The sequence below is a fragment of the Eimeria necatrix genome, genomic scaffold (genome assembly GCF_000499385.1).
Source record: "Eimeria necatrix Houghton genomic scaffold, Enh_scaff62, whole genome shotgun sequence".
Lineage (NCBI taxonomy): Eukaryota > Apicomplexa > Conoidasida > Eucoccidiorida > Eimeriidae > Eimeria > Eimeria necatrix.
In genome coordinates this window covers 77,690-89,970 of record NW_013654473.1, presented here as the reverse complement: position 1 = coordinate 89,970, position 12,281 = coordinate 77,690, and the positions used below count along the sequence as shown (strand labels likewise).

The window sequence follows — 12,281 nt, the reverse complement described above, 5'->3', positions numbered from 1 at the left end:
TGCTGCAAATGAAGCCGTGCACCCTAACGAGGGAGCTATAGGCTCTTGCAGTTGACTCCTAGAAAAACATAAAGATTCCTGCGTCACGTACCTGAATCCAGTTTACTAAAGAACGACTGCGCATGACGTAAAGGAGCGGCATTTGCCCCGCAGCGCCCAGGTTGTTGAAAGCAGTTGATCAAGGCCTGCAACTGAAGGTTTAGATCACGGAGTAGTGGAGAGCATAGAATGATGCAACTTGAGCTCAAACGTAGAGCGCTTTCCTGCTGTTTTGCAGCTTGTCAAGTACTGCAGCAGCACAAGCGCTCGTACTGCTGTCGCTGCTGTGCTGCGGCCCTCTCTCTTGTTCGTTTTCGCCGACTCCGAGTTGCCGCTTGCCCCACTGCTGCAACGGCTGTGCTGCTCTCTCGGCCTGGCCCACATTGACATGGACAAACTCGCAGTGTCAGCAGCACCAGGTGTTGTTGCTGCTGCTTCTGGTGCGGCGAAAGTCAAGGTTTCTCAAGCATCCCTCTCCGCGGCTGTGGCTTGCCCTGCTCTGATAGACAAAGTAGCGGAGCTCCAGAAAGAAGGCAAGAACTTAAGCCCTAAATTATTGTCCTCTAATTGGTGGCTAGAGGCATTTAAACTTAAAAACCAATAGGCCCTGAGAACTACGGCTAGCCGCTAGCTCATGATTATGGCGGTGCGAAGTAAAGAAAAGCGCCGCCTGTAAGCTCTGACCAGAACTTGATTTGTTGCAGGTTGTCCAGCTTAGATACGTTTGATCCTTGTCAAGTGCTAATGCGTCACGGTGTGGTGCGGGGGTCTTAGAGCGTGGGGTTAAGGGTTTAGTGTTCAGCGTCTATGTTGTTCAGGCTACTCGGGCTTCATTGTGTCAAACTTCCCACGGAGTTCTCTTCAGCTTGACTTTGTCGAGGAAATGGTTAGAGACACACAAATACACACAATAAAAGGAATTTCAGTGAATTCGGGGATCCTTTAGGGGTCCTTGAAAGCCCCGTAAGGTTCTTTTGGAGCCTGGCTGAACTGACGAGAAGCACTCCACGTTCTACTTCGGCAGTCTGTTGAGAGTCTCTCGCCAGCACTTAGGGGGCGCATTGAGGATCACCAGAACCCACAGCGTCTTTGTAAAAAGCACATACATTCTTGTGGAGCACTTAGGGAGCCACTTGCACTTCAATGTCCGCTTATTGTTAAGCTGGCTGCGTTCGACGTTCACTGTGCAGAGGCCCAATTGCTGCTGTTATTAATGCTAGCTGTCTTGCTGCTGCTTGCATCCTCAGCTTCAGTGCCGTATGTGGGGTTTGTCTATCTCTTGCCCACTGAGCTTCTCAAAGTCGCTGCCCTTGGGTTCCCCCAGTGACAAAACCATTTTGGAGCTGGAGAAGAACAGAGCCGCGATGGAGTCGTTAGAGGCGCAAGAAGCTATCGAATCAATGAAAGTAAGGGAAGACAAACACTCACCCAGTACACTTACTGCCTATTTCGCAATTTGGAGCTCTTTGGAGTTTCTGTGCAACTCTGAGGAGCTCCATTGACGGCCTGCACCAGGCTCGTGGACGCGCGCTATGAAGTCAGCAACTCCATTCTGTGGCGCTGAACACCTACACCGTAGCAGGCAGCAACAAATGCAGAGGCAGGAGGCGCTACCACAGCGGCAATGAATGCGCTAGACTGCTCAGAAACATGTCGAGAATATTTGAATTAAAATGGCTGAGGCGCCGGCACATACATGCAAATACGCCTTCTGCTGCAGGCAAAGCTGCGAAAGTAGCAGCGGAAACAACTGCAGCAGGCACAGCTGCAGCCACAGGATCAGCCACAGCAGCAGGTGTACAAGCAGTAGAAGCAGCAGCATCTGAATACTAACACAGTGTATGATTCTTCATTGCTGCAGAGTCGGGGCCTCTTGTACACTGCAGACTTATCTCCCCTTCTGCGAAAAGGCCTTGCTGCTGCACCACACGTGCTGCAACGACTGTTGCAGCAGGCGGCGGCGCAACAACTACAAGCTCGCGTGCTGCTGTTGCATGGACCACCCGAAACCACAGAGATAGCAGCTGAAGCAGCAAAGGATGTTTTGCCGGGTACAGTTGTTGCGGATGCGGAAGCTCTTCTCTCTTTGGAGCAGCAGCAGGAGCAGCGGTACCAAAAGCAACACCTAGGCAGCAGCTGCTGCTACTGTGGAGTCCCGGACGGAAATTGCGAGTGCCTCGGAGATGTCAGTGTCTTTTACGGTGATGGCGCTGCCACCAGCAGCAGCAGCTGTGCAAGCAAGAGCAACACGGCACGCTGCTTTCCCTTTGCAACAACAGAAAGTGCAGAAACGGCGCTACAGTCGCCGCAGTCAAAGAACCCTTAATGCTTTGTTTCGGGGCATATCTTTGCGCACTGAAGCAACCATTTGTGTGTTCGTATTTCTGTCACCTATGGCTAGATGCATTGCAGTCAATTTATTTCATTTGTTTTGTTCAGCACTGGTTTACTTTTGTATTTTGCTCACAGCAAGGGATCCTGCTCTCCCGAGCAATAAACAAGCTCGCATGGCTACGCACCGCCCCTTTGGTGGCCCTCCGCCTCCCACCGTCACTTTTAGGCGCAAACGGAGCTCGAACGCTGGACTCCAACTGTTCTGTAGCAGCCTTGCTGCATCTGTTGCCCGTCACAGGTAAAGGCTCAACAACAAACGCAAATCCTTTTCTGGTCTGGCCTGCAAAAGGCCTGCAGTGCTATTGTCTTAACTTGTAGTCCCTAAAATAGCAAAGCTAAGAGTGAAGGGTTCACGCATTAAGGCTGACGAGCTGTGGCTGTAGCGACGGAGCATGTGGAAGAAGAAGAAGAAGTGAACCTTCCTATCGAGGACCAAGAGCCACCTAGTGCCGCTCTTTTGCATTTCGCCACTGAGGTAACGTGTATATGTGATCAACAAAACATTAAAGTGACTATCTCTGTGCACAATGACTGGCTTCCATTCACACCATTCCACTGAGATCCGCCTCGGTCTGTAGGGGTTTGGTCACCGAGCTGTTGGCGGTCTCAACGTCTCCAAGTGCAGCAGCAATGCGCTTGTAAAAGTCGCCTGTTTGCACTACTGCTGCAGGGCAAAGCCAAACGCATTCTGGTTGTCACAGGAAATGATCCACTGATGCTACGCGAAGAGCTGTCGAGGTGTCTTAAGCAATCTTGCGGTTGCTGATGCCACTGCCGTTGCTGATACTGTATACTAATGTTTTTGTTGCCTTTGATTCCATTTCGCGCCTGGTTGCATTTTTTGTTGCAGCGTTCTGCGACCTGAAGTCGCCGCTGTTGTGTCCCCCAAAGGCCTTGCAACCCCTATTTTCGGTCAGACAATAGCTAAACTGCTGGGCCTTAGGCTCATACCAGACTTTGGTAAGCAGCAGGACTAGGAGCAACAGTTGCTACTGCTGCTTCTCATTAGACAGGGACCAGCGACACAAGCAAGTCCTTCTCTTTCTGCTCTAGCTGAGAGGTTGCGTGGCATCTGCACCAGCGCGACGGCAAAATAGCTTTAGAATATTGCGATATTTGATGTGCCCTTGCAGATCAGCACGTTAAGCAGCAGCAGCAGCAACAGCAGCCGCCGCATCAGGGGTCAACAGCAGGAGCCGCACCACAGGCAGCTGCTGCGGCTGGAGCGGCGACAGGATTAATGAAGGCAATTCAGCAAGCCAAAGGCAACCTAAGGGCCCCTACGGTCATTGCTGAGGCCATCAGGGCCCTCAGGAGGCCTCAGGGCAAAGCCGTGAGCAATGGAGTTTTGCTCCTCGACGTTCTCGACAGCGTTGAATTGGTATGCAGCAAAAGCAGTAGGAAACAGCAGTGGAAGGAGCACGAACACAGAGCAATCAGTAGCAGTGACACCTTCTTCACCGCTGCAGCTGCACAACTATGACATGCTTTTAAGACGGCTTTATATGATCACGGTTTTCTGAGCTGCCGGATACAAAGATCAAGGTTTTTACGGTGTAAAGATGGAGCTGAATCTATCTGCTACAGGCCGAGGAGCTTGTGAGCCGCAAGGTTCCTCTGACCCGTGTCATTATCCTTGAGGCTCCTCAAGCGGTGCGGCTGCATAAACCACCTGTAGCAGCTGCTGGCTGTACACTACTAGCTAGCAATGCACAAATTTTTTAGTCACAGCTGGCAACCGCAAACCTGGGCCATTTTAATCGCTGACAATGGCGCTGCTTAGGTGCTTGAGGAGGTAGACGGACATATCGAGGGAGAGAACGATGACGAAGGAAGCGGAGAAGGAGAAGAGTCAAGGCTAGTTAAGGAGAAAAAGACAAGAGGCAAGCACTAGGGCCCTAAATTGATCATTGCACCCTAGCCTCTAAGTTCCAGAAACAATTAAGGAAGCAGTTTTTTAAGACCTGTGTAAGCAGTTCTCTTCTCAAGGGTGAAGGAAGCCATGAGGCCTCAAGACCTGGAATTTCGGACATCGACTCAAAACGCCCACAGTTTTCAGGGTCAGAAACATAATGTTCTTGGCTACTGTTGTTCATACTCAGATAAAATTGCTGAAGTCTACAAAGACCGATGTGTGCGCATAAACTTGAGTGCTGCTGCTGCTGCTGCCGCCCTCGAACCTTCCCTAGAGAGCAGCGGCGAAGGAGACGATGAAGACTCAAGCGTTGAAGCAGCAGCAGCAGCAGCAGCAGCAGCAGCAAAGGCAGCATCCGAAGCAGTAAAAGAGGTTGCTGCTGCCCTCATGAAGCCCCCCGCAATACTGCTTACGGATGGCTTTATACAGCAAGAAGCAGCAACAGCAGTCCGTCAGGCCCTGGCGCTTAGCCTCAGCTGCAGGCTTCATGTCCTTAACAACGAAGTCCTAGGTAAAGAGAAGCACTGGGTTCAAGTCCTTGAAGCCCAAACCTTAAGCACTTCGTGAAAGCCAAGCCCTAATCTTCATTGTGCACAGCCCAAAATTCAGCATCTGGGGACAAGCCAAGAACTGATTCCTAACGCACACATGCCACATTGCCCATCATATGTTCCAGTGCAATTAGTGGCAGCCGATACAACCTTCAGCTCCAACTTGTCGATAATCGAGAGATTAAAGTTATATTGCCAAACGGTACATAGCGCCAACCGCTTGAGTTAGTCGTGCGTGAGCTGCTTTGGATGCAGGGTTGGTGGGTCTCTTACTCTCACGGTCTGTCGCTCCTCTGAAGGGCTTTAACTCTAGGATTAAGTTTTGGCTCTGCGCAGCGAGTTTCCAACTATGAATAAAGGGCAAAAGAGCATCACTTGCTGGATCTTGAGGTTTTCGTAGTGGTATAGGGTCTAGACTGTAAGGCTAAGGGAACATAATTCGGGCTTCATAATCAAGCTTATGCTGGCTCTTTGGGCCCTTCTGCGGTGTTTTTACAGGGATCATCCTTGCCACTGCCAATCAGCGCCATTTCCCAGACCGGATCTCATCTTGTCCTTGCGGGTTTTCCTAACGCAGTAAATACTTGTGCCCTTCCGCGTATGCAGTATATCACTGCTGTAGCCATAAGCTTTTTGTCGCTCGCATCCATGGATTTGAGGCTCCCGGCTCGGCGCAATGGTTGTGCTCTCAGTCTCTTTCTAATGACCCAGCAGACCTCCATGCCCAGCTGTTGCGAGTTCGCGAACTGTGCGATATTAAAGGTAAAACCTGCCCAGAAAGAGAGACGTGCCAAGGCTTCCCTCAGGGGGCTCAGGTCTGGGTTTTCGGGTCTGCTGCGGAATCCCAGGGGTCTCGTAGTTAAGGGTCTTGAGGGCTCTGTGCTACGAATCCAAAGGCGCCTTTAAAATGACGACTACCGGGCGTGAAAGGCTTGAAATATATGATTTTGGGGTGAACAACTGAACTTAATTGCAGCGGCACTTGCTGCCGCTGTGGTTGGCATTGCTGCTGCTGTTCAGGCATTCTGATTGTAAAGCATCTGGCTGCACAGAACAGCAGGATATCTGTATGTGAATCCAAACGAATGATAAACGTTTTAAAAGCTGTGAACCCAGTCTCCTATCCGAGGGCTGTTTGGATTCTATGTTGTGACAGACACGCATGTAGCCCTACTGAAGTTAATTAGAACTACGGCAAGAATTTCCTCCGCTTACACTTTGTTTGTGTTTTAAATTGATTAATTTCTGCTCATATTTATTTTTGTAGGCACGTTCTGGCCCCTGGAATTCTCTGCCCGAAGTTGCCGCTGCAGCTGCCATTTGGAAAATCAAGACTGCGGAGCTTCAAGTAGAGGTAACCTTACTCTACAACCGTCCCTCATACAGCAGCAAGAGCAGCAAAATGATGAGCTAAGCCAGCACTAGCATCAGCGATAGAAACAACAACAATACCAAGCATCGGCGCCAGCAGTTGTTGCAGTGCCAGAAGTTGTTGCCTTTGTAATGGGACACTAGACCGAAGTCCCGAGGCAGTGCACACACCTTGCAGCTAAAAACACTGTGCCTGTCTCGTCTTGCTTGACCTATGTGCCTTAGGAGAATGCAACAGCCACCGAGTTGCTACCACAGATAGAGTTGCTTCTGCAAGAACTGCAGGAGCCACGAGAACTAAGTCCCCTAGAACAGCTGCAGCAGAATCCTCCACCCCCCGACTCCTCAGAGAGAGAAACAGAAGACGAAACAGACGATGAGGAAGAAACGTAATCAACCCAAGCTCGTGTAAATAGAAGAAAGCGTGCTCTTGCTTAGGAATGAATGCAGCAAGCAGCGGTGTGACCCATGGTAGAAGCCTCGATTGAGAGCTTGTAAGCTCTGATTCTGAGCCGCTTGTGCGTTACGCCTCAAGCCAAAATATGTACAAACACAGCAAAGCATCGAACGAGCTAGCCAGCGTACGGCTCCAAAAATACTAATGGATCTTTTGGAATGCCTTTTGAGGTGGCTTTTCTTTGTCGCATGTGGCGGTTCATGCATATTCATGAGCACTTGTATGATGAGATGCACCTCGCGTACGACACAGTGTGCAGCTCCTAAGGCTCAGCGTTTGATCAGGGCTTTCAGCCTGAAACTACTTCTCAACACATGAGATACATATACGCATATGCATGACGCTACAACTACACTAGTATAAATGTGCGTAGAGGCAATGCACAAAGACAGCATGAAACAGCCGGAAGGCTACTGTTTGCACCACTTTCACTACATGTACTATCCTCGTTGGCCGCAAGTGCAAGGAAAACATCACTGCCCTGTCTAGGCCCAGCACAGATTCGCGGGTAGATGGCTAGGCAGAGCGCACATGAATGCCCAGGCGGCTCGCTGCAGCTTCAAGATGCTTGCCTTCAGCCCTGCTGTTTGCTTATCTTCAGCCCTTTGAAGAGAGTAGGACATGGCTAAGTAGACGAAATTGTAGTTGATGAAAAACTAGTATAGCCCTTCAATGGAAGCAAGTTGATATAGAGACCTGATGTGAATGCCTAGCTCAGTAAATATGGGCATGTGCAAGCTTGAGCCTGATCAGGGTCATCTGACAGAGCAGCTATCAATGTAGCGAAATTGCCTGACGATCATGTTATAATGCCTGCAGTGCGCGAAGGGTTTGCCATTCATGTGGCTACGCTAGGCAGACATAAATGTGCATACAAAAATCACAATCCCACAGCATCGTTGCAAGTTACTTAGTTGTACGTCTACTTGACGTATAGACAAGCATTAGTTAAGTACATTGTCAATGAGCATGCATGGACAGGCAAATGAACTCCAAGATATTGTGGTCAGACCATCACCATGTTGCGGATCTGTTTATACTTTGATTTACTTTGAATTTATCTCTACATAGTTTAATGAATTTCTTCCACTAGCTTGCGTTAAATGGATGTTTCAAAAAACACTCGCCGAGAGGGACTCCACGGGACTGGGGGGCCCCGAGCTGCGTCTCAAGGTCGCAAAATAACGTGGGGAGTGCTAAGCCGACAACAAAATACTGAAGCATTGAATATCTACGCTCTTAATGCTATTTTGAAACAACCGACCAGTATGTTTTAACTCGCTCCGATTTTGTAGTGAATAAACACGCAATGGGTACGGCTAGCCCGACGGCGGCGGTGTGCCTCCTGCATGCATGATTATCTGCCGTGCAGTGTTCCCTTACAAAACATTAATATATAATATTGGGGTGATATCTTTTTAGATATAACAGTTGACTATCTGGGGAAACCAAAGACAAGTGGTCGGCTTAGCATCGACAACTGTGGATCAACGACAGGGGAAGTGCTTCTGGGATGCAGCGACAGCTGCAACGACAGGGCAAGAACACAACTAAAGAGGCAGTGCCGGCTGCCACAACAGCCTGAATGCAGCAGCAAAGAGCCTGTCGTTGCTGCTGAGGGATCAACCACAACTGCAAAGCCAACAAAGCAGCAGCAAAGCCAAGATGGAGAAATACCGAACTTTCGCAGATGAGCAGACTGGCTGTCAGCCCTTTGTGCCAACGTATTACATGAGGCAGCAGCTTCGGGGCCCCCTATGCGGCTCCCGTGTTTTATCTTTTGTGGTTTACTGCTGCAACTGGGCTCTGTATCCGCTGCTGCTCATTCTGGCAGTCTTACGGCTGTTTCTGCTGAGCTTCGCACTGCTGCTGGCTTTGTTGCTGCTACTACTAATTCTGCCACTGCAGCGGCTTCCCCGTCTTTACTGGAGATCCAAGCGGTTGCTGCTGCACTTGCCCGTGCGCCTGGCTTTACTTGCATTTGGTTTCCACTTTATACAAGAAGAAAGAGCAGGTACATTGCTTGTCCACTCTTCCTGTTTGTAGTTTTATTAAAGTCTTTATATATGTCCACTGTTGGCCATTTTGTTCCCCTCAGTTTTCTTTTCTACGTCTAACAGAAAGCGGTAACTCGCATCCGCAGTGGACTAGTGGCGTACAAACCCCTCATGTAGTGCACGAAGCGCACAATTGCCACAGCTACTTAACGCACATCTCATTTTTTGTCTCTCAGATTATCGCCGATTGCAAATCCGCCCTCCATCAGTCAAGCCAAGGTCTATATTTGCTTCCTTCCTGTCTCTCTGCATAAACTCCTCAACGAGCAATGAGAAATCCGATCCCCAAGGGTTTCCTACGGATTTCCGTGGAGACCCCCTTGGGGGTCCCCATGGGGCACTCATGGGCTACTCTAGAGTTCCGTCCAGGGCTTGCCTTTGCCTGTCGACCTTCACTTGTTTTGTTGAAGTACTGTATTTGCAAATGCGGCTTTGCCCTCTTTTTTTGGGACTGCATGCTGATGGTTCGTTGTCCGTCTTGTCTGTTTGGAGTGCTATTCGGTACTCCTTTTCCTTTGAGGTGAGTACGCGCTGTCATTGCTGCCACTGCTGTTTCTTCGTGTCCGGGCTGCTGCTGCTGCTTCTTGTTCGCTGCTGTCAGGTGTGTGGATGGATTGGCGCTACTGCAGCGCGCGGGGTATCTACTGCTGCTGCAGCGGCTGCAGAGGATGGTGAAGTGCCGTCCTTGTTGCAACAGCAAGAACAACTGCTGCTGATTCAGTTGCTGCTGCGATCGCTGTATTTGATGCATGTTCCCTTTTGCTGCAGCTTCTGCCTGGTCGCGGTCAGTACCCATCACTGTCTGCCCTTCTAATGTCCCTTGAGGGCAGCAGCGGCAAAAGCAACGATGGCAACAGATTCATTCCCCCTCTTGCGATGTTTCCAGAGGGCCAGAAGAGCAATGGCAGCTGTTTGTTGCAGTGGGACGCCAAGGGTCTGGATGCTGCAGCCATCAGCAGGCTCAAGGGGAGGGTGGCGCTTCTGGGGTGTACTTACACTCGAGATACAAGCAACAAGCAAGCATCAGCTACAGCCCCAAATAGTTGGAGAGGGCCCGCCTACACTGCTCCACACACAGTAATTCATTCACTATTCTTGTCGCTGCTGTGGCTACTGCTTCGTCCGTAAAGACCCGCGGCTGTTGTGGCGTTGATGCAGCCCCTTCCATTTTTGCTTCAGTTGCTGTTTTCCTACGCAACCGCCGGTATCGCCGTTGCAGTTGCGCTTGCCGCGGTCGCTCCTGGTGCTGCTGCAAGTGTCCCGCTGCTGGACTGTGTTGTTGCAGCTATGCTGTGGCCCTACTTTCAGCTGCTTGAATGCATGAGCACTTAGAGCCTAGGTTTTGCTAGCTACGATGTATGGTCTAAGGCTTGTGCCTTGCGTTGCCAGGTCAACAGCCCTCTGCGCCATATGCTGCTGCTGCTGCTGGAGCCCAGCCAGCACCTGCGATGCATATGGGTGTCTCCTGAGGATGTATTGACGTCTGTTCAGCAACAACAGACCCAACAGCAGCAGGGGCTATTCCAGCAGCCATCTCCACAGCAGCAACAGCAGCAGCAGCAAGCCTACTTGGGTTTTCTCCGCAACATTATGCTGCGTGCTGTCCCGGGCCTAGTGTCTGTCAACAGGTGCGGCAGAGATCTGAAATCCTTCACTGATTACTGGCGCCGCCAGCAGCAGCAGCAGTGGAAAGGCGGTGCGAAGAAAGTGTAGATACCGTGCTGCTGCTTGCATCTCAGCGACCATCGGCACCACTAGCAGCAAATATAGCACTGGGTGGAACGGCAGGTAGTGGACCCGGGCTTGAACAGTCCAAAGTAAAACACAAAGAGGAATGTCCTGGTTGATAGCAGGTGCTCATGGGACTGCCATCGCAGTACACTGCAGCAGCAAACTGCCGCAGTAAACAGCTGGAGCAAGCTGCTGCAGCAGACTGCAGCAGAAGCTGCCGGCCTTGTGACCGCCGCCTTGTGGTATCAACCTTAAACTAGGTCTATCTGGGAGCCATTCTTCATCTGTTTTCATTATCAAAATCGTTGCATGTTTGATTTGCCGCGTGTCCGTTTGACTTGCGGAAGCGAAGAACACAAGCAAGCGCACACAAATCAGGGATACGGACACAGCGCCACTTGCCACTGACCACCCAGCCGCGCACCAAAAACATAAATGAGTTGCAAAACGTCGGCCCAAAGCCTTAACACTTAAGCAGCGGGAAGTTAGTCCGCTTTCTTTGCTGTCCCGGAGCAGGCTTCAAACGCTGCCTTGAGCTTGTCATAAGTCTCTGTAGCACAGCCGTACGCAAAGCCTCAAGCACTGATAAGCCAAGCAACCCCCGAAGCTCGCCAGAGGGAAGTCTGCGGGAGCACGACTTGGAGTTCACTCGATATGCGAAGGCGACTAGCCCGTTGCGCCATTGCTGCCTAGACCACGGATGACTTACCCCTAGACACAACAGCTCCTTGCTTGTAGATGGTCTCCTTAAAGTGGACCTGATTTCTGTTTTGCAGCTGGGTCCTATAGGGCTCCTTGATGCACCTATTCAGCCACAAGACCCAAGAAGATGACCAAAAAACCCGAGATGTCAAACACTTATACAGTAGAGTCCGCAAAACTCTCCTTGAAAGCATCGAGGCAAAAGTGAAGAAAGCATCTAAATGGCTGCAGACTCCGCGGGGTTTTCACAGGGTAGCTACTGCGGCAGCAGTAACAACTCCAGCTGCTGCTCCTCGCCCTGTGGCTACCCAGCTTTCCTCATAAAGTTCTGACTGTGCTACCTGCCCCTGCATCTCGGGACGAGACGCCACAGATGCCTTATGGCGCTCTCTCGCCCCCGTTGCCGTCATGGGCCTCGACTCGCCCTTTTGTGTCCGTAATGAGCGTGGGGCATCCCCATGATTCCTAAATTTGTATGTACCCTTGTGAGTAGATGTGTGGGGCCTCACTTCCTGAGTAGGTCTGCCATCTCGGCAGCGTACCGGACGTAGGTGATACCGCAGGTCTTCCAAATCATCGTGGACGCCTACTGAGTAACTAAGCGTACAGATTTGTCAACATGCAAAGCCTAGCAAGCAAATTGGAGAAATATTGAAAATTATATCATCCAGAGCCGCATACTACACAGCTGGAGAGGCCCAAAGGGCTGTGGTCATGCAAGGAGGTCAGGCAGCTGCATGCAGAGCAGCAGCTGAGCTCTGGCTCTCTACACTGGGGCATTATTTCTTTTTACGATAAATAGATTTTTTATAGCTATTTGCAGCCGAGGGACTAATACTATAGCTGCAAGAGGACCAGGACGTCTCGTCGGAGCTCTCTGGGGGCCCTTTGACCTGAACGCATCGAAGCCACAGTCATACCTGTGCCTCAACCACTGCAGCGTTTGGTAACTCGCCCGTAATTTAAGCTTTTCTTTCGACTGGAATATAGTGAAGCAGCGGCAGAAACCGAAGCCGCAAGAACAACAACATAAGTAGCTGCAGCGGCAACTTAAAACTGCAGCA

The 12,281-nt window shown here is 50.6% G+C and overlaps 3 protein-coding genes across 3 annotated transcripts; 2 read left to right on the top strand and 1 right to left on the bottom strand.

Annotated features, from left to right (window-relative positions):
* Positions 1-1,403: 1,403 nt before the first annotated feature.
* On the top strand, positions 1,404-4,915 carry ENH_00067540 (hypothetical protein; the record flags this gene model as incomplete). Its single annotated transcript, XM_013582355.1, has 8 exons — positions 1,404-1,445; positions 1,901-2,224; positions 2,509-2,671; positions 2,817-2,908; positions 3,104-3,171; positions 3,284-3,393; positions 3,567-3,830; positions 4,536-4,915. The coding sequence occupies 8 exons, from the start codon at positions 1,404-1,406 to the stop codon at positions 4,913-4,915; spliced, it is 1,443 nt and encodes a 480-aa protein (XP_013437809.1).
* Positions 4,916-9,597: 4,682 nt separating this feature from the next.
* ENH_00067530 (hypothetical protein, conserved) lies at positions 9,598-10,497 on the top strand (the record flags this gene model as incomplete). The annotated part of the gene is made up of 2 exons (XM_013582354.1): positions 9,598-9,861; positions 10,174-10,497. The coding sequence occupies 2 exons, from the start codon at positions 9,598-9,600 to the stop codon at positions 10,495-10,497; spliced, it is 588 nt and encodes a 195-aa protein (XP_013437808.1).
* Positions 10,498-11,000: 503 nt separating this feature from the next.
* ENH_00067520 (ATP synthase epsilon chain, putative) lies at positions 11,001-11,794 on the bottom strand (the record flags this gene model as incomplete). The annotated part of the gene is made up of 3 exons (XM_013582353.1): positions 11,001-11,065; positions 11,225-11,319; positions 11,727-11,794. The coding sequence occupies 3 exons, from the start codon at positions 11,792-11,794 to the stop codon at positions 11,001-11,003; spliced, it is 228 nt and encodes a 75-aa protein (XP_013437807.1).
* Positions 11,795-12,281: the final 487 nt, after the last annotated feature.